General features: G+C 41.6%; 1 protein-coding gene across 4 annotated transcripts; it reads right to left on the bottom strand.

The window, feature by feature from the left end:
* Positions 1 to 9: 9 nt before the first annotated feature.
* septin4b (septin 4b) lies at positions 10 to 27764 on the bottom strand. 4 transcript variants are annotated; one of them, XM_022221898.2, is made up of 11 exons: positions 27613 to 27764; positions 7814 to 7910; positions 7605 to 7691; positions 7373 to 7496; positions 7063 to 7197; positions 5259 to 5376; positions 4962 to 5063; positions 4124 to 4220; positions 3692 to 3854; positions 3128 to 3227; positions 10 to 1633 (listed from the first exon to the last, which is right to left on the bottom strand). In XM_022221898.2, exons 1-11 carry the CDS (start codon positions 27667 to 27669, stop codon positions 1565 to 1567), a joined length of 1149 nt encoding a protein of 382 aa, XP_022077590.1. In that variant the 5' UTR covers positions 27670 to 27764; the 3' UTR covers positions 10 to 1564. The 4 variants fall into 4 exon arrangements, with proteins under 4 accessions (XP_022077590.1, XP_022077591.1, XP_051813443.1 ...); XM_022221899.2 differs by lacking the exon at positions 27613 to 27764 and adding an exon at positions 18369 to 18694; XM_051957483.1 differs by lacking the exon at positions 27613 to 27764 and adding an exon at positions 8327 to 8599.
* Between the last annotated feature and the right edge of the window lie 47 nt (positions 27765 to 27811).

Raw genomic sequence — 27811 nt, 5'->3', positions numbered from 1 at the left:
AATATCTGATTGAGCATGAAATTATATTCATATTTTATTACAATATTAGAATTTGTACATATCATCCTTTCCATCCTCGTTTCATTTATAAATTTATTACATAAATATACTCAAAAACGTAGCATAACAAAAGACAAATTTAATATAAAACAAACTTAAAAACAAAAGTATGACCTGACTCTGGGATAGAAGTTCGAGGAATGTTTTTTTTAAAGAAAACAAAAGTCACACAAGGCAGAGTCATCTCATCTCCAAAACAAAGGTTTGTAACGGAAACAATTGGTAAAATCATTATGTTCACGCAGTAATTTTGATCATTACCCTTGGCTTTGATAAGTCAAACAAAATTCACACTTTTAAAGGTAAATCCAAAATTTGGGACACTCAAGTTTATCATTGGTTACAAGAAAAATGTCAAGGTTAGTACTCAATCAACAGTTGCTGAGAAGTGAGAACACAAAATTAAAACACGCCAAAACATTGTAAAAAAACCAAAGAACATCTGTTTTTTTAATATATATATATTTCCCCAACAGCTGATCACCAATAACCAAACTACAATCTGAGTAACCTTCATAAAACACATGCAAAAATAAATACACTGCATGGGCTGTGATGCAACCCTGCCACTGGACGCTCACCTCATGCAAATCTAGAGCCCTGTCTTATCAAAGTCCTCAGCCGACTTTTAAACGACTCTTCTTTGGGGAAATCTCCAAATAATTCTTCTCCATCATATTGAAAAGTACATTAACTTAAATCCTGACAGGAAAATCAGTAAGCAGTTCTAAGTGACTTTAAACTGGCCAATGTTGAGCAGAGCCTCAGACATCCATGACATCGGGCATCGGAGGTGCAACTCTAAACATGCAGACACTGATAAAACTAAATTTACATTAAACTCAATCTCTGCCTGAAGATGAAACCAAATTAACCAACAGGAACCTCAGCGGGCGGGAATTCAACGTAAAACAATCACGTATAATGTCAGGCAGTGTAGAAGGGTGTAATTAAATAAAACCAGGTACACTTACAGGAGGAAAAGCAGTTGAGTGTAACATAGAAAATTAAATTATTACAGTATATATGCATGTTGACCTATAGATATAATAAAAATAAACACTCGCACCAGAAAAAAAAATGTGCTTAAAAAATCTGAGCAGATCACCAGTACGTTGATGTAAACCTCACTATACAACCCTGTGTTCATGTGGCTAAATAAAACTTCCGATATGTGAATTAATCCTCAAACTGGAGACCGGTTCTTTCCAACCAACACCAGACCTGTTTAAAACAGGTAGAGAGGAGGGCCAGGTGTTCTGCAGCAGTGGTGAGATTAATGTCAGAGATTCTGGAGAGGATAAAAGGAGTTGCTAAGCTGCAAATGTCAGAACGTGTGACCACCTCCTCACCAGGTCCCTGATCCATGTGAAACATGCTGTCGATGAGGCTGAGTGGTGGCTGGGTGGACACCGAGGGATGTCGATGTTCAAGAGTGGAAGAAAGGTTTCCTGGGTGTTTCTTTTTTTAAACCCAGTGAGACATGTACACAGTGTGACCGTGTTTAATAGCCGTCTTTCTGAGTGATCAAATGATCCTGGATCCTCTGTAGCATCTCCTGCATCCGCCGCAACTGTGAGGAGAGAGGAGAGTGATGTTAGTGACACAGTTTGATGCACTTTTACTTAGACTGCAGCGCCAAGTGTGGGCATGTCAGCGAACTGTGCTGGGTTTTTAAGGGGAAATTATTTACGCATGACTGCACAGACAAAAAAAAAAGTCAATAACACTCGGGAGGTCAGCCTGTTCTCTCTGCATCACGTGACCTGTGCTGAACAAGTGCAGAATTTCAAGATATTAAAATGCACTAATATGAGCTGGCAGCTTAACCAGTTAATCACAAGGAGTTATAATATTGTCTGTTAAATCAAAGTAATAATTTAGGTCACACAAGTGCAAATCTGGCGCTTCCTAGTGTGAGAATCTGTAGTTGTTTTGTCCCGTTGCTGTGACTGTACTTTGTGTAGTAAAGTATGGCGGCTAACTGTGGCATGAACGGGCTAAATATTGAGATAGTATGAAGTCACAGTAACATTTTATTGTTTTAATTCTTGTGTTGTTTAAACAGAAAATAAAATAAAAAACAAATGAGGAAAAATAGTCTCTTTATTTAATGAAATAAATAGATTTTGCAGGATTAAGTGGGGACAAGGAAGAGAAATTTAAAACATTGACAACGGCACATCATCAGCTGTATTTGGTTATATTAATCTATTTTGCTGGACAACCTCTCATCACACTAAAGACATTTATCTATCTATTCCTGCTCATTCAAGCTTCAGTTCAGAACAAGGGATTAAATAATCACATTAACAGGGTGCTAAGTTCACATCTGGGCAATTAAAATAATCTATATGGAAGGTTTCTTTTCATAATATTTAATCTGAGAATATATATTCTAATTAATGCCCGCTCTGTTGTTATTTATCTGTCATTTTTCACTGTATTTTCTTTTAGCCCTTTCAACAACAACAAATCCCAGGTATATGAGACTGTGTCCTCCTCAGCACCTTGTCAGCAGTCTCAGTGGTGAACCATGGAACAGATGTTATCAACCCAGGGTGAACAGCAATGCTGAATGTTGTAAAAGCTGCTCATATCACACATTTATCTCCACACCTGTGTACCTGAGGAGGAGGCCAACAAACTGCTATTTGGCTGAAGATCTGACCCTACATGACGCCATGATTCTAAGTATCCTGGTGCTTCAATGTGAGTGCTTCTCAGAACAAACAGAACATGTTTATGAGAAAACGCCTTTCCCACCCAGCGCTGAAAGGTCCAAAGAGCAGGGAACTAGAGATTTAATGCATAATCACACCAAGTCATGTTTCTGAGGTTACTCTTTGTTAACCCAGAAAGCATGATTGACTGTGTTTTATAAAAAGCTTATGGATAAACAAAATCTGTGAGCTAAAGACACTCAGAGGGCTTCGTCTTCTAGCTGATGTAAGGGTGGCTCTGGGTCGGGCTGAGGGTCTGAGTGCTCAGAATTGTGGTCGGACAGGTGCTCATGGTCATGATGGTGCTGGTGATGTGACTCCGGTTCGCGGCCGGCGTGCCGTACCTCCTCATCTTTCTCTCGGATGAGCTTTTCTGTTTCGCTCTCCGACACTCCGGGTACCACAGGGATGGGGAAGTCTGTGCCGCTCTCTCTGGTTAGTTTACTGCAGAGAGATACAGATTTCATGTTCGTTTTGTGGTTATTTTTAAAGGTGCTTCACATATAAATACATTTAAATAAACATGGGGCTCTCTGGGACGTGGAAACTGCAGGACAACGAATCTGTCCAACAAACACCATTAACACATCACACAGAAATCTAAGGTAACTGTGTGTGCTCTGGGGAATTAATACGGGAACTCATTAAAAACATGGGAAAACATAGAAAGTAATGATGTCCGTCTTTTCTATATTAAAAAAAAATCTTTATCTTGCTGTTGGAACATCTAATATTTCTTTAAGTCTCTGAACCCCAAACAGCTTCTGGGCGTTTTTTGCTCACGGTGGTATCATTTATCCACTGAATAAGAAGGATTAACCTTCGTTGCATTCTGTTCTTCTGTTCTTTAAATCTAGATGACATCCACGTGAACGTCTGCTTTGGTGTATCTGTCAGCATGGACCTACTTGCGGTTGCGCTCCTTCACCACCATGCGGGTCATGCTCTGGATGCACTGGGCTCTGTAGTTCTCGTAGTGGGTCTCCCGGGTCACATCCTTGAGGTCTTGCATGTGTGTGCGAACGAGCATGTTCCTCAGCTTCACAAAATCACAGTGTGCCGAGTTCTCCACTGCAGAGCACAACGTGAGGGTCAGCTATAGATTCAGTGTTCTAAAAACCTAGGATTTGTACTTGCTATGAAGGAAAGTGTGAATAAAGATGCAAAAAGAATCAATGAACACGCACAAGTACTGTACCTGTCAGAAACTTTTTCTGTGTTTATGTTAATGTGAAATCTAAAGACTTCAGATGCTACAAATCGGCTTAATGGTGTTTTTGTTGGTTGAAATTAATACACTATAAATGAGTTGAGGCTGTGAACTAGGACAGAGTGATTACCTTCTACGATACCCCAGGGGTAGAGACGGCCTCGCACCCTCTTCCCTTTAGCCTCCACCACTGTGTTGCTGCCAATTACTGCAAAGGGAATGCTTTCCTTGAAGGGAGAACAGAAAGGATCATAAAATAAAATGATATTTGTAATGTAGATGGGTCAGGAGTGAAGAAAGGACTGGTGCAGTACTGAGTGCTGCAGTGGACGTGTTTACGGCTGGTTTGTTTCTTTTTATTTCCCAACTTGCCTCCTTAAAGTCTTTGTCCTCCTCTATATTGTGCAGCGCTTTTTCTTTATCATCTCTGTTTAATCCAAATGGAGCCGTAATTTATCGCTTTTAACCCTAATTTTTTAACTTGAACATGAGCATCCCATTAAATAATTCCACTCTTCCTCACTGCTCTGACCAGAGGCTACCCAAAGACAGAAGCAGAGAGAGATATGCTGGCACACTGACTGTATCCTCACTGCCAGGTTGTTGATGTGAAAAGGATGGAGAACGTTGACTCATCAAGTCTGTGAAATGTGCTGTGAGCTAACTGTCAAGGTCATGCATTATATGGAGCGTATATTCAATGTAACATCACTACACTCTATATTATTCTCTTAAATGAGTTCAGACCAGCAAATATGTCTAAAAAGAAAGATTCATAAGAGCATCCAGCTTCTAGGATGCTTTAGGTTTTCCTGTCAACACTGCAAAAGCTTAGATGAAGGAAATTATGTTTGTTGAGCATGTGGCAACAAAGTGCACGCTGCTTTCAACATCCTGCAAACACCAAACTGTAGACAAGACAATGAAAGTAAGAACAGTGGGACCCATCTGGCAGCTCTGGTGCTCACCTTCAGCTCGAGGTCTTGCTGCTTGAATTCCTCATCTTCATCAGAGTCACAGTCAGGGAACTGGTATATCTTGATGCCATACTGCTCAATCTCCTCTCTGATCTGCATGGACAGATATGGAGGGGAAATCTTGAAAACAGCTATTTCTAATTAATGTGTCAACTCTGTCCTTTTCAGACGCTGGGATACAGAACACTGCTTGCTTCATGAATCTATTACAGCGATAGTGTTTAGGTGGCACGCATCTTAAGGTTCCTCTCTTATAGGAGGAGATCAGCGGTTTATTGATTGCCTTGCCTTAATTTTCTTTTTCTTGACCTCACTAGGGGTGAGTGTGTCGGCTTTGGCCAAAACAGGGACGATGTTGACTTTCTCATGCAGAGCCTTCATAAATTCCACATCCAGAGGCCGAAGGCTAGAAAAGACAAGACATATTTATAAAGGACAAAACAACACAATGCTCTCTCTATATGCAATGTGCTATTAGCACCCATGGTCTTCAAACATGAGTGAAATATGCTGTCTCTCATTTGACGATTTGCTGTTACAGGAAACGACTATAATTAAGGAAGGACATTTTTACTGTTTTATGCTATGTCAGCCAGTAAGATACAAAAATCTGAGGGAATTTCCATACATGTTAAAGGATAAGACTGTGGGTGGCATGGCTCAGTGGGTAGAGTGGCCGTCTTGTAACTGGAAGGTTGCCGGTTCGATCCTCGACCCTTTGAGCTCATGTCGAGGTGTCCCTGGGCAAGACACTGAACCCCTAATTGCTCCTGGTGGGTCGTGGTTAGCGCCATCAGTGTGTGAATGGGTGAATGTGACGTATCATGTAAAGTGCTATATAAATACAATCATTTACCATCTAAAGGCATTAGAGGAGATTTAATTTCCTACAACTTTGAACGTAGCATGCGCACACAACCTCTCCCTCACCCCGCCTCTTAACATTTACAAAGAAACGCCCCCCTCCAGAAACTTGCGTAGGACTCATGAAGTTGTCTTTTACGGCTGGGTCCCCCTGGATCTTTATCTGCCATTATGTAAAAAAAGATGAGCAAAACAAGTCGCCAGCTAACTACGAAGCTATACCAAAGCAACACATACAGAAAACACGTAAGTCCAAGGCGTACGTAATCTACGTAACTAGGCCTGAGCCGGAAGATTTTTGATTGACAGGAAAGGGAGCAAACCAAAGGCCTCGGTCCGAGCGCACTGATTGGCTGATGTTTTTCAGGTCCTGCCATGTCCACAGTTATTTTTATTTATTTTTTTATTCTTTTAGAGACCATACATACAAGTCCACTAAAGGTCAGTATATTCATTTTATGTGAATCAGACAAATTAAACAAAAAAAAAACATCCTCCATAATGCCTTTAAGACTGACTGTTCAAAGTTGCTTGTGAAACAGTGAAGCCACAAACCTGATCTGTAACTGTACGCTAGCAGCCTGAAAATATTGATTTAACATCAAATTTAAGCCATAAGATGATGTCTCTGGATGTGCAAGGTATCGATCAGTGGCAGCAGAGGTTTGCTCTCTTAATGACCTCTTGGTGTGTGACCTGATGAGTAATGACTGATGGTCACCAACAGAGGGAGCAGTTGCTCCATCACTGTTGCACTGAAAATGCACTGCAGCATTACTTGAGTTTTATGGTAGAGTTGTTCCTTGATGAGCACAGTGATGTGGAACAGTGCATGTGCACAATTGCACTGAAAAGTACCACATCAGCACTCAGCGCTAACAAATGATTAGAGTGAAAGCACTGCACCAGATGTAAATTCACCTGAAGGCAGCTGAGAACTGCTTTAACTCTGTGCAAGAGCTGCGGCATTAACAATTTATGGGGCTGAATGCGCTGCAAGTAAATACTGGCCCACTACATGTTTGCGATAGATGTGTGTAGCTGTGTGCTCAGGACAGGCTGTAAATGAAAATCTGTAAGGTGATGAGATATACGTTTTTTTTTAAAACCAGCACAGACATTACATACTGCAGCAGAAAAGTGTTTATATTCTCCATTATCAGAAGTAACAAAAGAGACAGTGAGCAGGCTAACTAATCCCTAGAGAAGAACTGCAGCTTTGTCATACCCATGACCAAAGGGTGAGATGAAATAGAGGCAGCAGTGTACGCGGTTGTCCTGGATGTTCTTGCGGTTAAGGCCACTCTCGTCCCTGAAGTACTGCTCAAACTGCTGGTCGATGTAGTCAGCCACTGACTTCCAGCTAGAGCAGAAACACAGAGGGTCGTTCAGTCTCCGAGGCAATGCAGACCTCGGAACAGCTGAACTGCTACACATGACTTGTTAACCACAGCACGGCTACAACGAGGCTATCCATCCGTGCTCTGTGAGGATTCACAGTTTTGTTATTTTATTCAGTGAAGATATTCAACATGTACCATTCAGTGTTGTTTACAGCATCCCCGAACCCAGGAGTGTCCACGATAGTGAGCTTCAGTTTGACACCTTTCTCTTCTATATCCACCGTGTGTTTGGTGATTTCTACTGTTTGGGTGATTCGCTCTAAGGAAAAACACAAACAGGCCTCAGTTTTTAACATCAGCCATGACACACTGTAGTTGAAAAATTACTAAACAAAGAAGAAACAAGAAAAAAAAGTGTGTTCCTCACCTTCAGCATTGAGCAATTTTCTATCTTTGTACAGATCTGTGAGAAACAGACTGTTGACCAGGGTGGACTTTCCCAGGCCAGACTCCCCTTCAAACAAAGAACAGCAAAGAATAAAACAGCGAAGCTTAAGACGTCGCGATTAGCAGTCTCTTCAGAGTAAAAGGTGGGCTTAAGATCAAATGCCTACTAATGTGCAAACTAGGATTTACCTGCCACCATGAGCGTGAAGTCAAATCCCTTCTTTACGGACTTGCGGTGCACCTGGTTTGGCAGTGTTGCGAAACCCACATATTCCTTGTCCTGATCCTAAACACAGACAAGAATAGAAGAGTAGATCACGAAAATGCACGTTCATGTGTAAGCATGGTTGACATTGCTATCAAACACCGCAAACATCTTGGAGAGTTTGTCCCATTCATGGTGTGTAAACTTTTAACAGCAAGTCTGTCGCACAAAAAAAGTCTACACACGACGACAGCAAACCTCAATAGTACCATCATGTCGGATCAGAAGAAAATAAAGACAAAGCACTGTTTTTGCCACATAAAGCAACTTATTAGCGCTAGACTTGTACAAGCTCTTTCTCGTCCCATGAAGTGTGTCCGTCTGTCTGAAGTCGAGCCGTTCAACACATCACAGCACACAGTCACCTTAAAAGCACAACTAAACAACACAGAGACTTATTTTTCCTTTCTGTGTTTCTCAACTACACCTACTTTTACCTCATTGTTGTCATACGGGTCAAATCGACCCCAAGGGCTCTTTGGCCTGACGGGGGAAGTCAAGTCAAACTCCACACTCCTGCTGTGCGGCAGACTGGCCTCTGAACCCGAGTCTGACTGGGCCCTACCCGCCACAGGGGGCCGCAGGTAGGACGGGGTGTGAGGGCGGTCTTCACCCTCTGTCTCCCTATCTGCATCATGAGCCTCATGCTGCTGCTGGTGGTCGCCATGCCCCTCTTGGTGTTGAGGGTCTTGCATTATATTCTCCAATTCTGAGTCGTCTGAGTGGCTTGAATGCTAGAGAGACACCAAGATCGAAGGGGACGCACGAGGTGGGAAAAATGTAGTGGACAGAGGCGAAGACATGCAGAGAAAAGGAACAGTGCCAATGCAGGGAGGAAGGTATAGAGATTCAGAAGCAGAAAATACACAGTTTTAAAAATGGTCGTAATATCTCATGACTTTATGCTCTACAGTGGAGACAGTGACAGGAGAGATCCTACTGGCATTATCAAAGCTAAATATTCACTGCAGAAGTCAACCAAGAAGAAATAACTGTTAACCTCATTCACTCTCTTCTAGCTTAAGGCGACAGATTGTCATCTTCTGGCTTAAGCTAGAAGTGAGTGAATCTGTATGGAAAATTAACAAGCTTAACTGGTTATAAAACACATGGACGCGCCTTTCACTACACATGACAAACATCCTACATGTTGGCGGCAATTCAGCTAGTTTTCACTTTCAACAATCATTAGTGAAGATAGATCATGTTACAGATGAGCAGGAAGACCAGGCACCCATCTCAATGGATCTGCTTGTTGTTTCATTACAATGAAAACAATTGAATGAGTTGTAATACTGGGCATAAGCTTGGTTATACATCACCTGAGGCAGAGAGTGATCTGTGAACAGTTTTGCTGAATCATGGGGTATAAATCTCCTGACCACTTTATAAATTCTGCAGTGCTAATGTGGCACAACAAAACTTTATGAATGGTTTTTAAGAACTATATTAATAGTCAAATATGTCCACTACCAGACAAAAGTTTAGACACGCCTTCTCATTCAGTGGTTTTTATTTAATTATTTAACACACTGTAGATTAAAGGGGAACTTCGGTTTTTTTCAACCGAAGAGCTCGCGCCGAAACCGGTGTTTTGGCGCGAGCTCTTGCGCGATTTCGGAATGAGATTTGCTTTCTAGCGTCCTGAGATTTGGATACAGACCACAACAAAGAGCGATCGCCAGGTAATGTGGAGGTTTCCGTTCACTTCTCATCTCTAGTATGTTGTGGGACACTCATTGAGACTATCCGAGCCGGTCAGTGTGGGGAAAAAAGCACGTTAGGGCGGACTTTGATGCGGGGGGGCAAGTTGCCCCATACTTTTCGCTAGCTGAGCTGCTAGCTGAGCTGCTAAGCTGCCTGCCTGGCTAAATACTGGAGCTATGTCGAACATTCATTTCTCCATCACTCACATGTATGAAGTGACATATGAAAACAGACCCCAGGTAGCCTAGCCGCGCTAGACAACCCATGGCAACGAATTTAATTCTCTGCCAGGGTGGGTCAAGTTACCCTCCATAAGGCTCGAGGTTGGATTCTCCTAAAACTGGCCGGACCAATCACCATGAAGTGTAGAGTCAGAAGGCGGGCGTAACGAAGTGACGACAGAGGCGTGACGATTCTGACAGAAACAACCAGCGCACAATGAACAGTTATCTTTCGACTCGGCTTTGGCCACAGCCCTTAAAGATTTGAAGCTAAAATTCAACTTGAAAGATACACAAAGGACGGCACTGAAGTGTTTCATTGAGAAGAAAGACGTATTTGGACTTATGCCGACGGGATATGGTAAATCCTTAATATACCAGTTGGCTCTGCTGGTTGGGAAGCTAATGGGACTTAGCCACAATCCGCCGGTGCTCTTGGAACTACGTCAGCCTATTCGTTGCATTGATTGGTTGTATACCTACCCAATTGCTGCAGAGGGATTTGATAGACAACCTTTTAGCCCGCCTCCCTCCCTGTCGAGCTTCCCTAGACACTTGTGCCGTCAGAAACATGAGTGTAGCATGGCTAGGCTAGACCCCAGGTTGAAAAAAACCAAAGTAACACCGAAGACATCAAACTAAAAGAATACATATGGAATTATGGAGTAAACAAAAAAGCGTTAATCTTCAGTATTAATCTACAATGTAGAAAATAATACAAATAAAACAAAAAGCACTGAATGAAAAGGTGTGTCCAAACCTTTGACTGGTAGTGTATATCACTCTTATTTACAAAGTATAACATCTAAAAGTGCAGCCTTTCCTGTGAGATGACACACAGCTCAAGTGTATGCTGTTATGCATACTATGGACTCCAGTTACCACAGCTCTCCCAGTCCCACAGACAAAGTCTCCCTGCTAGATCAATAATGCAGTGGCCTCAGAAAGCAACAAGGCCATTTAAATTCAGCTGTAGGCTCATACTGTGACACTGTACTCATTTTAGATTAGGGGGTACTGAGGATGGACAAATGAAAAATTAACAATACATAATAAAAACAGCAAGGATGTATCTGACCCAAAGACGAGTCGTAGTTTTGTCCTCTAACTTTACAGTATGATTGCTGCGTCCAGATCAGCTTAAGACTCTCACTAGCTGGCAGTAAAATGGGGAGCTGAAGAGTGTTTGGGGGTGTCACTGATACCTGTTTAGCATCATGGTCTCTGCTATGATTAGGGGAGGCTGGGCACGAGTCTTGCTCGTCTGATGAAGAGGAAGGCTCATGGTCACTGTCCTCCATTGCAACTGGGGCTACAGCGCACTCTGCAATCTCCAACCGGAAGGTAGCACACATCAAGAGGTTTAGCAGGGCAAAGAAAAGAAGGGGTCATGCCAGGAAAGGCAGGAGAAGGACCCCCAGAGTCCATCATGAGGAAATCAGGTGCAGGAGGAGCGGTATGAAACGAGGAGTGAACGTGTTCAGGCAGGACAAATGAAGACGAGGAGGGAAATGAAAAAAAGGGTTAAATAAAAACAAAGAAACATATGAAACAACATAACATTTGCGCAGAAATGGTATGATTACAGAGCAGAAGGCATGCCTGCTTGTTTGACTAACTGAAGAGATGACTGAGCTATGCATAATGGCATTTTGACAGCAGCAGGTTTCCAAAATAAAATTGGCCCACTTCCTATGGTTATCAATTCCTGTGGTATTGTTCTGTTCAGTGTTTCTGTTAGCACAAGAAATGAACCACTTCAGGCAATGTCAGTGCCAGCACATAGAAGGATCTGTCCCAGTTGCAGCTACATAATGCAAAAGTCACTGAATGTTTGATGAAAAGTCAAACACCAAAGCAAGACACGCATTTGGTCAAAGAGATTCCATTTGTTTTTAGAGCCACTCAGCAGCCAAAAATGTGATATTTTTGCATTAATGTTCCCACTAGAAAATAAAGTGTAATTCTACAGATTTTGACAATTTCTTTCCCTTTTAACTTTGAAACCCCTTATAATTTTCCCACCACTGTAACAAAAGCTAAGCATGCAATTCAAAAGAATCTTTTGTCATTTTAAGCGGATAATGTCTCAACCCACGGCCTACAGCTTTAATTATGTTGGGACCTAGAGCTTAAGGGCAGAGGAGACATTGATAGTTTCACAATTTGGGAAATCAGTGACCTGCTTTCCTGTGCTACAACCAAACCACTGAGATCAATGTCCAGCATGGTGGGTTCTCTGACCTACATGAAGAAATGGCCGATCATAAAGCTTTGACACACACTCATGTATCAAATAAAATGCGCTTGAAAAAGTCCTAAAAAGTAGCAAAGGGGACTGAGGAGAGAGACTTAGAGCAATATCAGTTGTAATCTCTTGCTAAAATCACAAGTCAAACTATTCCAGGAAAAAAAATAAAGCACAAACCAATTCATCTTCATAAAAATAGATCATGAATCCATGTTCACCCTTCCTCCACGCAGAGCCTCACCTCCTGCCTTTCAGTGTCTCACTTGTGGTACCTCTAACCAGCAAAGCCTCTTCCTCTGGCTTCGGAGAAAACTGCTCTTCATACCCTTTGCATCAGGCAGCAGAGTGGAGACCAGAGGCTCCAGCATTTATAAACCTCCACCCCAAAGGACACAGTGTCCTTCAGCTCAATTGAGCCACTGAACGCCCCGGGGAACTGATCAGCAGCATTGATGAGCCGCACGTCACCATCCACAGACTACACACCAACCCACACATGGAGCAACATTTACCACTCTGAGCTGAAGAGCTGTTTATCATGCATGATACAATATGAACAGAAAAATGTGTCATTTCTGTGGCAGCAACCAAGACAACATCATAGACACAAATATCTGTTTTTTAAAATACCAGCAAACAGTAAAAAATGTCCATCACATTTTGTTTGAGTGATATTTTCTGTAGTCTTCTTTCGTCTGACAGTGCAACTGACAGTGATAGAAAATCAAGGGAAGCAATAAATCTTCTTCTATGATGAGATTTTTTGAAATTTCAACAAGTAATCAATAGTCAAGCTCTTGCCAATTAATTTTCTCTCATTTGGCTGACAAAGCAATTGGAAAATGTTAGCCAGTGTCAGAGGAAAAACAACCAGCTACAAAATAGCATGAACTAAAGTTTGAAGTAATTTTACTTTAGTTTTTTTTTTTTTTAAAAACTTGAGTTCATTATTCAGCCATAATTGTCATTTCTATTTGTGAAATGGTCAGAAATAATTGAAAAATGCATTCATTCCTGTCAAATAATGTAACATCAACTCAATATCTTCACTGAATCCAGGCAGATCATGCCTACTGTCAACAATCCCTGGCTATGACATACTGTGGCATTGATGTTTAACTCAAACAAAGCAAACACTGCAAAACAGCATTATACTAGAAAAGGCTACAACTGTAACCCAGAGATGACATTATATATACGGTATGTCTGCCATATTACATAATGAGGAAGTTGAGCTGTTTAACGCCCTATCATAATCTTTTAAACCTAACTGCTGGCTATGCTAATGATTTCACTAATTAAGCTAATAAATGAATTAATTATCAGCAATTTATAAGCTAATGCACTTGTCTTCACGTATTAAATTAAACTTTAAAGCAGTTCCTCATTTAAAAGCAAATTTATGCATCAATTTGCTCCAACCAGTCCCTCCAGGAATTCGCGATGTTGCGATCGCGCGAATTCACGCGAAATCAACCAATCTCGGCGAATTCTGCGCGGCCTTGCAATTTTGTCCAATCACCGCAACTTTCCCGCAATTTTGGCCCGCCTCCCGTGAGTTCCACCAATCAGAGCAGTCCCCAGCGCAAACGTAATCGCAGACATGTGCGATACTAATGTCTCTCATTTAGCAACAAAAATTACTGCTGAAGACCGTGATAAACAATTAATTCACCGATGTTCTTCACCAGAGTGGAGCTAAACTGTTTTACACCCGTGCAATACCGTGGTGGAATACAAAAAAGAAAAAAAAATCATCGATTGATACACTTTAAAAAAAAACACGAAACATATTAGAACGGCTCAAATGATCAGAAAACAGACCACATAAATCACCATGATGGAAACTGTTGCATCCAGATCCGTTAGAGCACTGAGAGAATGAAGGTAAATTCCAAAACATGTCCTGAAGTCGGTATAAAATCCACGAATCGGTCGTTTTCAAGGAAATGCACCTCGCGATGTGCGTCCAATATTCCCTGTATTTTTTGTAATTTTTTAAATTTAAAAATAGAATATTAGCGATTTTTTTGTACTGAAAACGGCTGGAATTGACTGAAGCTTAAAGGGTTAACTGTCCAGGGTGTATTGTCTTTAGAAGATAGCAACCACCATGATGTCTGGGATCCTTTGACTAAAACAGTTATCTGATAGCTTCATATATTACTTTGCCAGTCCTCCCACATTTTTTTCTCCTTCATGCTGTATGTCCATGTAATAAATGTTCACCTTTTATTTACATGTATGTTTCCTTGTTGAGACTGCATGTGTCTTCTTTCATTTCTACTTTCCTTCAGAGGCATTCCTGAACATGACCCCGGGTCACAGATTTGTTCTTTAAACCACATGTACTATCAGGTTACACTGTGTTTAAATCTAACTGGTGTGGATGGCATTACTGTGTGCAAGTAGTAGATTCACTTTCCTCTAAGCACTCTAAAGCAGCTTTGTAAGAAGTCAAAACTGGAAACCGGTGCAACTTTTTCCCCACTGAACCAGCCAGACCATCAGTCCATGATATCCTTAGTCTTGATATTAAAGTCTGGAAAATATAACATACCTATAGCTAAACGGCTTTATGAAAGGAATTTCACTGGAAATTGGATCTTTCATGTACCTACGAAAATACATTAATTTTCTCTTGGCCTCTATATTTATTCAGATTACTCAGCTGGAAGAAAAACCGCAATGAAGACGTCTTACAAGAGAGCAGACCCGCAAGATGAACAAAGATTAACAGAGCTTGAGAACAAAAGTCAAGAACAACCAAAGCAACTTGGTGTTCCTGGTACACACAGCTGTGTGAAATAGAAAAAGCTGGGTTTGACATTTTCTTTCTCATTCTCTCCTTTAGGAAAAGAGATATAGGAGAATGAATAAACTTTAGCAACCTTAGAAGTTCAACATTTCACTTGACATTTGATCAGATTTTACTGTGTACCTACTATGTTCCACATGCAGACATTTCCACTCACCCAGATCTTAACTCTAATAAGCCATTTGAGTTTCTCCTGTCACAGAGCCAGCAGCACTTCATCCTTTTGCTTGAACTTAATCCCAATGAATTGCACTTTTTTGTAATTATCAACTCCATCTTTCAGAAATCCGCCGAAATCCAGGTGAAACCCAAAACCCAAACCTAGTATTACACAATTAAACAAGAAAAGCACTTAAAGAGCCCAGTACTAAGCCAAGGCTGCTCAGTTGTTGTATGATTTCCAACGGATGAGTCCTGATGACCCCTCAGTGGTGGATTTGTAGTAGGATTGCAATCATGTGATCGTCAGCAGGCAGCTGATGTAGTGTGCCCTTGTTGTCATAGCTACAGAGATGCTGTGTCGTTATCTTGCAATGAAACAGAAATCTTTAACAAATGCATGGATCCAGACTATAAGCTGCATCACTGTCAAAATCTAATCAGGTGGTCCTTGTGTCATTTCTGACCTTCCCCGAAAATTTAATCTAAATCTGTTATTCCATTTTTGAGTAATGTTGCACACAGATAAACAGACTAACAGACGGACAAACGTACGGCAATCTTCACAAAACTTGACCACGTTCTTGGGAGAGTAACTACGCAGGACTGACAACAAATGTTCTGACTTCCACAAAAACTCTCTAACAAGCCTCACAGGTAGACATTTTCTATAAATCTGCAAAATCAGTCTACAAAAGCAAAATCAGGCCATTTTATGTCTACAATTTCTACCATTTCATTTAGCAGATGCTCTTATGCCAAGCAACGTACATGTGAGAGCAGATAGATCACGAGCAAGGATTTAGTCAGGGGAAAACAACTTGGATGGCATAAAACAAAGTTTAAAAAAAACGTGAAGAGGATATACTTATGAAACACTTGACTGACGGGTGATAGAAACATCAGTCCAACTCTGGTGAGCCATACAAACCCAGAAAAGCCTCACTATTCCTTTAACTAGAATGAAACCTAATGGGCTCTGACATCAATTTCACACATTTCCATTAGAGCCACCCCACACAGTCTCCCACTGGAACGAGTCTCAGCTGAGACCTGAACCAATTATAGTTTCTATAACTGACCAAGGGTGTGTTCATCATGACTAATAAGCAACCTTTATCATCAGCAATACCATGCAGAGTTTAGACTGAGATGAAACAGAATGAATAAGCGTCAGACCAGGTGAAACCACAGTATGGCTGGGTAAAGTCCAAACTGGCATGAAGACGTCATGAAGCAAAACACATGGCTGGAAAAGCTTCATATACACAACAGTTCAAGAACTAGTTTGTGACAAATAAGCTTTCATATACAGTCAGACAACTCAAGTACATTTGGCTTTAAAGACTTCCTCACATTACTTTAAAATGCTTTAAAGACTTCCTCACATTATTTTTATCCACATTTTATCCACTGCACAGCCAATTAAGTGAGACAAGGAAGATTAAACAATGGTATGTGGATAGCCTGACAGAAACGTTAGCCTCTGGTAATGACATATCGTACTTTGTCAACAGCTGCATCTATGGCATTTCCTGCAGTACTGATAAAATGTACTTACGGTGTACTGAAGCCTCAAAATGGACACAGGGTTGTTTCACTGTCAAGAAGATGTTGGCCTGGAATGTCCGATTTGTCATATGAAATGAGTAAAGTGGGGCTAAAACAACAATTTCACTACAGAACTGTTTATTGCATATACAGTCCCAACCAAAGGATCCAATAATTTTAATTAAACGTAATAAGCAGTCTGAGAGGCAAGTGGTAGGCTGCTGTAAAACTACTGACACAAATAATACCCCTTGTAGTGTTTCAGTCAAAGGTTATCAACGGGACCATTGTAGGAAAAGCAGCCTCTTGAGTATATCAGAGACATGTGGGACGTATTTTATGATGGGGCTCAAACCTTCATGGCAAACCTATGCAGTCCCTGAGAAACAATTGAAGGACATGAAACCCAGCTGAACATAAACAAGTTGTATGGTTGACTAAGCTGCTCTGTTACTGTTGGATCATGGTAGTGGGCTTGGCTGACACAGCGCTGATGGATGATGATTTGTTGCATTAAAAGCAGCTCTCAGGGGAAAGCCCTCTTCAAATGCCGTCTGTACAACATGGGAAATTCAATCAAAGCTGCCAAAAGAAACTACACAGCATGTTGTTATTGACTCTATACAATGAAAATACATTTTGGTTTGGGAGGAAATGTAGTTGACAGAGTCGCTTGTAATCCAGCTACAGTAATTACTCTGCAGCTATTCACTGAATGCTAAGTCATTTTTTCTTGGCAGGTTTTGCCCCTGTTGGCAGGAACGCTCACTTAACTGTATGCTGATATTGCATGAGAGATGGTGCATTAATTGTTGCAAATATGACTTGTACACACCAATGTTAAGCTCCACTTGTGTTCTTAGTTTTTGGAGAAAAAGTACTTTTTCAAAGGCATTCACACCAGAAACAACACTCTATGTGTGTTCCACTTTAAATGTGAATGTTGTGGAATGAACAGGCTGAATACCAGTAAGGTTTCCTCTTGTGATGAGGCCAGTAGCAGGTGGTGAAGGGAGCCATGTGCGCTCTGTGTGAATGCTGTGGTTGTTTGGATAGTTATAGCAGGGCTCTGTGTGAAGCTGGCTCAGTACAGAGCGAGAAGGAAAGAGAGAGACAGAAATAGTCCCCCCTCACCAAACTCTCCCACAGCTAAAGAGCTCATGCAAATGTTCACGTGACCACAACTCCACATATTCACTGCAACAGAAAAGACACGCTTTTTCTTCTGATTTCCCAGTACAGTGTAAGTCAAATTCAGACAATGAAGGACTCAATATCCTGGAGAAGTGCAAGTATCTCTGTCCCAAATGTATTGCTGTTGGTGTACACTACTAGGAAGCAATGTGTTCCACCATCGGAGGCTCATTCATAAGTCTCTCAATGCATTAAGCCACCACTCCTGATCAATACATGTGTCAATCAATGCGCATGCTTTAACATCTTGGAGATGAGCAGCAGGGAAAAGCTCAGGCACTCGTGTGCAAAAAAGATATTCCAGATCCTTACTGTAGTGTAGCAGAAAATTGTCATTACATGCATAAAGAAAGAAAAAGAAAATCACATGCAGTCATATGAATGGTCCAGTCTGTGTGTGGCTTTGTGACGATAACCTAAACTCTGACACATGCGTACTGTATATGCTCAGAGAAAACCTGCAGCCACAGATTACTATGTTGCAAAGTCAGAAAGAAAAAAAACCAAGAGCAAGTCACAAACACAGAGAAATACACTTAATTGCAGGGTCAGCAAGAAGAAAAGCAACAAGCGCATACCTCTATATCACTGTTTGTTTCTGAATTTGCTGCCATATTATTCCTTCAGAACCAGTCGTATTCCTTTGGTTTCCCCAGACAGCAGGAGGAAGACACAGAAACCAGTGAAAAGGCCTTGGAAAGCTCCTCAGACAAAGTGTCACTTCTTTAGTTTCTGGGCACCCCTCGTTACATAAGCACATGTATCTTCCCTGCCTCACCAATCAGGTGGTATCAGGTTTTCTCCTACATATCCTCCACACTGTGTCTGGAAGCATCTTTTTTTTAAACAGGTACACCTTCGATCTGTGACACTCTGCATCTGGAGCGTTTCAAGAGCTCCGCCCTGCTCTGCAGTTATGACCAATCTGCAGCTGATATGCAGATGAGCGGCAGCAGCACGAATATCCTGCCTCCAGAAGAGGTGCTGCTCTCTGAGGAGATCAACAACATCTGCCTTGTGGCCTTGCTACAAGCCTCTCATGTCCTCATTCCTAAAGCCATACATGTGAGATCCACACACAAGTGATCAGATCACATAGACACAAACAAAATCTGTGTCGCAAAGAGACACGTGAGCAAAGAGCGCAGATATGTTTGAAATGATTCAGTGACTGAATAATTGAAAGTAGCTATGAGGCGGCTGGAGAAGCAGTTGCTGTAAACCAAGAAATCAGATCAAAATTCAAAAACAAGAAAAAGAAAGCTAGCATCACTGTGCACATAACTTCTTACAATGGCCATCACATCCAACCCAGACCTCCCAGCTGGCAGTGCCAGGGCCAGAGCGGCACAAGAAGAGTGTGTGTGTCTATGTGTGCATGTGTGTGTGTGTGTGTGTGTGTGTGTGTCCATGGTGGGGAGGAGAAGTGACTTGTGGCCTACATGCTACAAATAATCTTTTTATCTCACTTTCTTTGTCCTCTTGCTCACTCTCTCTCTCAAACCCTTAAGTGGGCCAGAGCACAAAGCTTTTTCATTAATCTCAATGAATCTGTGTGCCTTGCAAGTCTTAAAATTCTCACTCATTCTTAAAGAATTAGGATTTTCTGATTAAGTTGCCGTGTTGGGTTCATGTGTCTAAGCTGTATGTATTTTGAGTTTCCTTTGTAAAGAGACAAGTACCGATGCAATAAAGCACTACAAAACTGTGTTTCTGGATTTAACAGAGAGTGATAGTAGCAGTGAGGAACAGTATCTTGACACTGCCTTTGCTGCAAAGAAATACATGCAGTTGGAAAAGCTGAGCTTGTGTCTAGCCTGAGATCTAATCCCAAGCATTTTAGGAGGGAGCAAAAACAGGAGCAGTATTCAGCTGAGAATTCATTTTCTGCCTATGGGAGGAAGAACCAAATGTAACATGATCCCAATCTTAATAGCGCTTACTGCAAGTGTGCCAACTTATACAACTGTAATAACTACCATAAGTACTAGACAGAGAGCAGCACAAATAGCATCAGGTCAACAGACATGCCAGTCCTACAAACCACACAGTAGGCAAATCTCACTTAAAGCGCCATTTAATGTGACATGTTCAGAATTGGCCTGGATGACAGGGTGAAGAAAAAAAACAGTCAAACAGGCAGGAGACACTACTTCCTGTGAGGAAAGCTGGTGTCTGGGAGATGACTGTAGGTCTGCTTTAATCCTCTGGCTGGATCACATCACAAGGGTGATTATCATGAACTGTCTGAAAGGGCTGATAGTGCCCAAGGGATGGACAGCTTTAGATATACAATCTGAGGCAGCATACAAACACACATGCATGCACCAACCTGTATGTTGGCCTGCACACACACAGGAAGGGCATGAAGACACCACACACACAAAAGTTAGACGCACCAGACATGACGGAAGAGTGCTCCGAGGATCATGTTTGCTCATCATAATTAAAATGTCTCTCCATCCCTGTTTACTCTATAAGGTCATCTGGCTCAAGGCCAGCGGAGACTGGAATGAGTTTCTTGATAAAAACTGCTGCACTCAGAACAGCAACCAACACAAACAGTTATTGAAAAACGTTCCAGACCGAACCAGAAAAACAGAGACGAGTCCGATCGACTAACTACATCTGCACTAAACATAAATTTGTGTTAAGGTCTATGAGGCTGAATGTGCAGGAATTTGCTTTTTTTTTTTTTTTTTGCAGAGGATGCAGCATGGACAGCTGAGGAAGGGCAGTGCCACCTGCTGCTCATCACAGGAAACAATACCACTTTGCACGCCATAAATAGATTTGTAAATGCATGGGGGATTTGCCTTTTCACAGCATAGATTTCCACTTTCATAATCAGCAAAATTACAAATGCTCTTAATAACATTAGCAACAGCTTTGCTCTGTTCAAGTATCCCTGTATTCCATCACAGTAATACAGCAAAATGTCAGCTGAAATAACATATAATAGGCCTCTGCACTGAAGCTCAAATCAATACTACGTTCTGAATATATTTTCACAACATTAAAACCACTGACAGATGACTGACAGATGACATGCAGAACACTGATGAACTCATTACAATGTCACGTTCTGCTGGGAAACCTTAGGTCCTTGTGTGTAGATGTCGCTGTGACATGTACTATCCATCTGCCCAATGGCAACGGCTTCCCCCCAGTCTGGACAATGCACCATGTTACACAACAAAAACTATTTGGGAAAAACTCAAGGAACACAACCAAGAGCTCAAGTCATTGGCCCAGTCTCCGAACTACCAAGATCACCCCTGGTCAAGAATCTATGGAATGGTACAGAAAAGGCCTGATCTACAGAGGTGCCACTTTGCAACCTACAGGACTCAAAGGACCTGGCCAAGGTCTTGGTACCAAACACAACCTGACACCTGCAGAGCTCTTATGTCCATATCAAGATGATTTACACAATATTAAGCATGCGGGTTTAATGCTGTGGCTACTCAGTTTATATTACAATATGAAAAACACCTTTAAATGACCTCATCAATGGTTAATGCAGTTATAAACCATGATTTACAATACACAAGTCCAGCCCTTACACAAAAACTCTGGATTTATGTTTCTAGCATAATGAGAAAGTTATCTGATGAGAGGATCATCGCATGGAAGTTTGGCAGAAATTGCAAATTATACGTAGGTTTTAAACTGCAGACAGTTGCATGTTACACAAATCAACCCTGAATACGAGGACAACTGTCAGCTTAAGCACCAACATTATACCAGAGTGGTTCATACATGCAAGCATTCAAGAGGAAAGAATGGAAACCTGTGTTGTTAAAGGGGAGACAGGAAATATGGAGTAAATATGAAGAAACTTGAAATTTGATATACATTTTTTCCTGAGCTGTCTGGGAAAATGGATGAAATGTCTTAACAGTAACATGCAGTATACGCTGACACTCTTTGAAGCAGATATCCACCATCTCTGCAGGAACATAAATATTGTTCCACAACAGCGACAAACGAGGAGACCCTGGATTTGCTGAACTTACACTTCCCCCTCCATTCAATTAAGGATCTTTATCTGACACAGAGCGATTCCTGTTGGAAAGGAGCTAAAGCATTTTCTCACTTTGTTATTTCCCTCTTAAAAAGGTGGCATGTAGCAACAAAGGCTCATGTGGCTCTGGTGGTGGGGGTGGGGTTTCCACTGGACGACTTAAAGAAAGGAAAGAATTTTCCAGATTGCAAGCGAGGAATTCCATTGTTCAACTCAACTGAATCTACCACAAATCAAAACCGACAGTCATCTGAAGACTTACATGACTTTGGAAGCGACTTTGCTGGCATCTTTGTTATTGGGATTTATGTGCTGTGTACAGTGAGACCCCACCGTGACTTTTCTAACCTTTACGTCCACCCACACCAGCATGCAGAGAGCGTGATTTCCTGCTGGCCCAAAATCTGCTTCAGAATCCTTTGAGCTACATTTTTCCGATTCCTGAGGAGAGAGCTACACGGGCACAAAAAATTAGACGGGGAATAGCATAAAATAAGAGCAATTATGGCCATATGAACTGCACTCTCAATATTGGGGTGTTTCTGCAGTTCTGTTTGTAATCTTTTCTAACAGCTTGAGAAGTCTTAACTGCATCATTAGCAGTAGCGTGGATGGCATAATGTAACCTGACTAAATTGAGAGAGTTGGTAAAAATATCAAGCAGTTCGAAGGCTTATCACAATCGGCTACACACACTCACACACACACTGAAATTACACATCAAAAGCAACAACAAAGGGTTTGGTTTCCCCTCAAATGAGTAATTGCCCTTTATTCTACTACCTTTGGCAGAGATCTGGACATTTTAATGAGTTGTACTATTTATTCCCAGCCATTATTCAGAATGAGAACCAGGAACCGACTCCCAGAAAGCTGAGCAGCTGTCACTGAATCATGAAGAAAAGCAGAGAACAAGTTGCATGACTTGAGCCCAGTGTTAAAGGTGCTTGTAGTGTTTATTTAGACTGGCATGTTGCACCCAAACAGAGCAGAGAAAAGCACCTGAAAAACAAAAGGCGACAACGGACAAAACAAGACCAACATCTGCTGGGAGGTGAACTCTGTTTGCCCTGGTTAAAGGAAGTCAGTGGGTTGTTGTGTGTCCTTATTTCTGCTACACTGAATTCCAACCAGTCTTGCTCCCACATTACATGAACACAAAACCACCTTGTGTGATTTTTGGCTCCTGGTGGGCCTTATCACAACGATACTGAAGTCTGAAGTCGGAGCCATAGATCTGCTGAAACAGTGTTGGCATTGTTTCTCGAACAGATTCAATAAGAGAAATTACATCAGCGTCTGGACTGGGTTTCCTGCCTTGTCAAAGCTGGCAATCAAACAGAAGCACAAAGTAACTAAATTATTCTCAGATTCATTACTTTTTCAACAGTAGATTAAGAAACCGCAGTCGGCAGACCCCAGGGCAGGCAACGATGGAGGTAGGGCTGGCCCGAATAGTGGTTTCTGGCCTCCGAATATTCGGGCCCTTTTAAAGACGAATATCCGGATATTCGTTCCACCCCGTAACGTCCGAGGGGGGCGGGTGCGGCGGCAGAGACGGCCCGAATATTCGGATCCGTTCGTGTGGTTCGTGCGGCGGCGCGGTGGTGGAGACGGCCGAATAGTCGGATCCGTTCGTCTGGTCTCCCGGGTCCACATTTTGCCCTCGTTTAGTCTTTAGAATTCACAACCACCGTCTTCAGCATGTTGTCTTGTGTTTATGCAACGAAGTGAAGCGTGACGTCAGAGTTGGAAGCCACCCGGCCATTCGGGTGGTGGTAAGAAACACGAATGGAGGAGCCGAAATGAGCCGAAGAATCACAGGACGAGATGAGCCGATGTGGGCCGAAGGCGGAGGGAAGACAGTAATATTCTTTCCGCCCGGTGACGTCCGACGACGGTGGCGGTGGGGGGCCGAATATTCGGATACCAAAATTAATATCCTGATAGTGCCGTAGCGAACGAATATTCGGATATTCGGGTCCAGCCCTAGATGGAGGTTGACTATTCATTACATCATGTGTCATATGGATAAACAAATGAGAAGAACTTAAATAATAAGTAGTCAAAGATGTTCAAAGTTACACAGAAGTGTAAGTTTACACTACAGGCAGAACTCAGTTGTAGGAAATTATGTATGAAGTTTAATAATCTGCATATTTAGTGCTACACGAACATTATCAGCTCTAAAGTGGAGCTTTGGTCTCCCAAAGTTTTATTGAAAGTTTAGCATGTGCCTCCAAATTTACAAATTTACAGGGGGCGGCATGGGGTTGCCGGTTCGATCCTCGGCCCGTCGTGCTGATGGGTCGTGGTTAGCGCCTTGCATGGCAGCTTCCGCCATCAGTGTGTGAATGTGTGTGTGAATGGGTGAATGTGACGTATCTTGTAAAGCACTTTGGGTACCTTGCAGGTATAGTAAAAGCGCTATATAAATACAGACCATTTACAAAGAAGTAGATTTAGTCAAGAACTGCATTTTATACTGTTTGGTACTTGTACTTTGAATACTTGAGTCTTCCTCTTAAACTGTATGGACTTCATATTTTTCCTACTCTACATCTTTTCAGAAAATCTTTAACTTTTTATTTCACTACATTTAAAAAAAAAATCCTGCTTTGTGGTTAATAAAAAGCATTTTACATTAGGTAGGTAGGAACTTTACTGGTCCCGAGGGAAATTCAAGAAACCAGCAGTATATACAACATACAGAATATACAGAAATAAGAGATAAGAGCAGAGCACACAGAGGCTATAGAGACATAAACAACAGAAAGGCGTAGTCATGTACAGAATGTATGTACTAAAGCTAAAAACTGTGTAGATGTACAAGTTGATAAAATACACATTAAAGATTTAACAGTGGTCCCCAATCTTTTTGCTTTAGATCCTTTATATAAAAGCAATGTCAATTTCCCCTTCATACTTACCCTGTTCACACATACATCTGTCACTGAAGGTCAAAGCCTAAACAAATTAAATAATTAGATATGTCAAACCCATGCCCACAGATGAAAATTGGAAAAAAGAAAAGTCCAGAAACAAAAAACGATTTGTGCAGCAGAACTTTGTTTCTTCTTTTTTCCCTTCCATTAATCACCTCATGATCAGATTTATGACCCTTTGGAGGGAGCTGGCCTCTAACTAGCTCCACTTCACAGTAAAACACTCAACGTTGATGCTTAGCTGTCAACAATATAGTAATGTTACATCTTATTGTACAGCTACTACTTTTTACTGTGGTTATAAGTACAGTTTGCTGATATATACAATACTTCTGTCATTTTATTTAAGTAAGATTATAACTTCTATTTGTAATAGTATTTTAGTATAGTATTTTTCCATTTTGGGAGTAGCATTTCTACTTCACTCAGAGCATTTACTGCTGCCAGCACACAAAGAAAATCAGTGTCAATTTCTGGAACTAAAAGCGCCCACCTTAAACAATCTCTTTTCTACATCAGGTGGCTGTGATTCAGCAGAAAGAGCAGGTCATCCATTTATCGCAGGAGCGGCAGGTCAGTTCAGACTCTGGGTTCACTGTCTGCATGTCCAAGTGCCCTGGTTGCTTACTGCCATTAGTGTGTGTGTGTGTGTCTATATTGGTAAGTGAGAACTGTAAAGTGCTTTGTATAAAAGCTACATTAATGTACTTTTTATTGTAATACAGCTATCATTAAACATCTATGAAAGAAAAATAGTAAGGTACACTCTACTGCATAGATAAGAAAATGCAGTGTATGCAGATAAAACAAGTCCGTCTGTTCTGCTGATACTGCCCCCACTACAGACCACTAGAGGATATTCCCATCAACAGATTATCTCATAATGTAAAGTCTAGAGAATAGCAAATGGCACGATGTGTCAAAGTGTTTGAATAATTAACTATCTCTAATTAAGCTGTTTTAAATGCAAAATACTATAACAGAAATGGTACCAAGCTATATTTTTCAACTGGACTTAAGCTGTTTATATTCAAATCTACTCAGATTTAATGAAACAAAAACGTCTTTGTAGTTCAGAAAGAAAAGAAGAACAGTTTTAAATTTGTAATTGTACTGGTCAGCAATTATAAAATCACACTTCACTGAACACATACTGTCTTTTCACAGAATAACCCTCACCATCTGTAGGAATTCGGACTGTCTCTCAAGACAAGATTTCTGAGATAAAACGAAGAACGATCAATGCACAGATAAGAGCAGCTTATTTTGTGTCGCAACATCTAACGGCACAAAATACAAATTTTGTGTCAATGTCTCAAATGCCGTTGTGCATTACAAACTAATGCAACGCACACAACAGGCCATAAAGCAGATGGTGAGTGTACATGTACACTCCCAGTACAGCCATTCTCACCAACGCTATACAGAAACGAAGTGTTTCTTCAAGTGAGAACAAGTCTGAAAGTGGTAAAGCCATATTAAGCAGAAAAAAACCTGAGCATGTGAGAGAACTGTCCTCTGTACCAACTTCTTTCCAAAGAAATCACCATTTTAGAAATCAACACAACGTGTCTTGATTTACCTGTCAGCTCTCTGGCATCATCTCAATGGTAACCGAGTCGCTTATCTTGTATAGCAAAGATTGTTTTGCTCCCAACAGCATAATTGATTGACAAACAGCAGCCCGCAGAACTGAGCTTACAAGAACCGGTGATTGACACTCCAGACACCCCTTGAGGAACCCCTGTGTGCACAGGATTAAGAAGCTGTTAGCATAATAACAGGAGGGCTCTATGGTCTCCAACTGACCTTTAAAACTTAAAAAAAATCTGTCTACATGCTGGAGCTAAAGGTGTTATGAAGGCTCAGGGCTTCTTGACTTCAGAGTCATGCTCAAGAACAGGGCTGTTACATCTGGACTTCACCTGTGAATGAGCCAACTAGACCTGATTTACCACCATGTGGTTTTTGCAGTCTCTGCTCTCATGAGCAGTGGGTCTGTCTAGCAGCTAGATTAAACCATTATAGTGTTTAAAAAGCCATATTTTTTACATGGGCTATTCAGACTACCACTAAAAGGAAAGGATTTCTACAAATTCTTAAGAATGCAGAGATATGTGTCAATCGATGACTTGTACTCTCAACAGATGGCGTTGGTGGCTGGGGTGGTGCCTGACAAGCCTCAGCTCCAACATGAACTACACATAATTGTCCCCTTCCTTCTTCTCTTTCCATCTGTTCCTTTCCTCCCGGATATAATCCGCTTCTCTAATCTTGATGCCCAAACACTAAAAGAGCCACAAAACACACACACACACACAGAAAGCTTTGAGCTCTCAACACATGTACCCACACATAAATGGGATGCCTTGCCAGCTGACTCATCTGTGATGCCAGTAACTTTAGCACATGCAGCTCCAACATACGTTGCACTAACTAACAAGCATGCAGTGCTTCACATGGTATTCACACTCCTCTGGCACATATTTGATTAACCTCTCTGGTTTACAGCTGTCTGTCTTGTAGACTGTACAGCTGGTGCATACTGATCAAAAAGCCCCAGCACATACTACTGCATATGCCTGTGACCTCAGCACCATGCCACCAAGAAAATATCAGTCCTAAGACATGCATGCTGCAGGCAGAGTAGACAAACTGAGCATAGGCAGCCATTAGCACATATATATAAAACCAGTTTTTCTATTAAAGTCTCCTGACTGGTTTGGAGGACACAATCAATGTCATTACAAGGAGGCACATTATAAACAGAGAGGGGTTGTTTAAGACACGTGCCGTGTAACCGAGCATATCCCACCTCTCATCACAATGCAAAAAACACGCAACGCTTACCATTCTGCAGATGGCCAAGACACACACACACAGGACCCAGGAGAGGACAGCAACCATCCGTGAGCTGCTCCAGGTTTGTACAGACAAACCTTTTCGCCTCCAGCTCCAGCAGAGCTACACAGTCTTACAGCCAGACATTAATCACGTAAGGCTGCACACAGACACATGCTGTATCTCGGGCTTGACTGCCGGTGACACT

Source organism: Acanthochromis polyacanthus, chromosome 13 (genome assembly GCF_021347895.1).
Source record: "Acanthochromis polyacanthus isolate Apoly-LR-REF ecotype Palm Island chromosome 13, KAUST_Apoly_ChrSc, whole genome shotgun sequence".
NCBI lineage: Eukaryota > Metazoa > Chordata > Actinopteri > Pomacentridae > Acanthochromis > Acanthochromis polyacanthus.
Note: the sequence above shows the minus strand (reverse complement) of the source record. Positions and strands in the feature narration are given on the sequence as shown.

Coding starts and splice junctions, on each gene's coding strand:
- septin4b (XM_051957483.1), bottom strand. CDS start 8,584: ATGCAAGACCCTCAACACCAAGAGGGGCATGGCGACCACCAGCAGCAG. Junction 7,911..8,326: donor ACCCGTATGACAACAATGAG/GTAAAAGTAGGT, acceptor GTCTGTGTTTAG/GATCAGGACAAGGAATATGT. Junction 7,198..7,372: donor GCTGTAAACAACACTGAATG/GTACATGTTGAA, acceptor TTTCTGCTCTAG/CTGGAAGTCAGTGGCTGACT.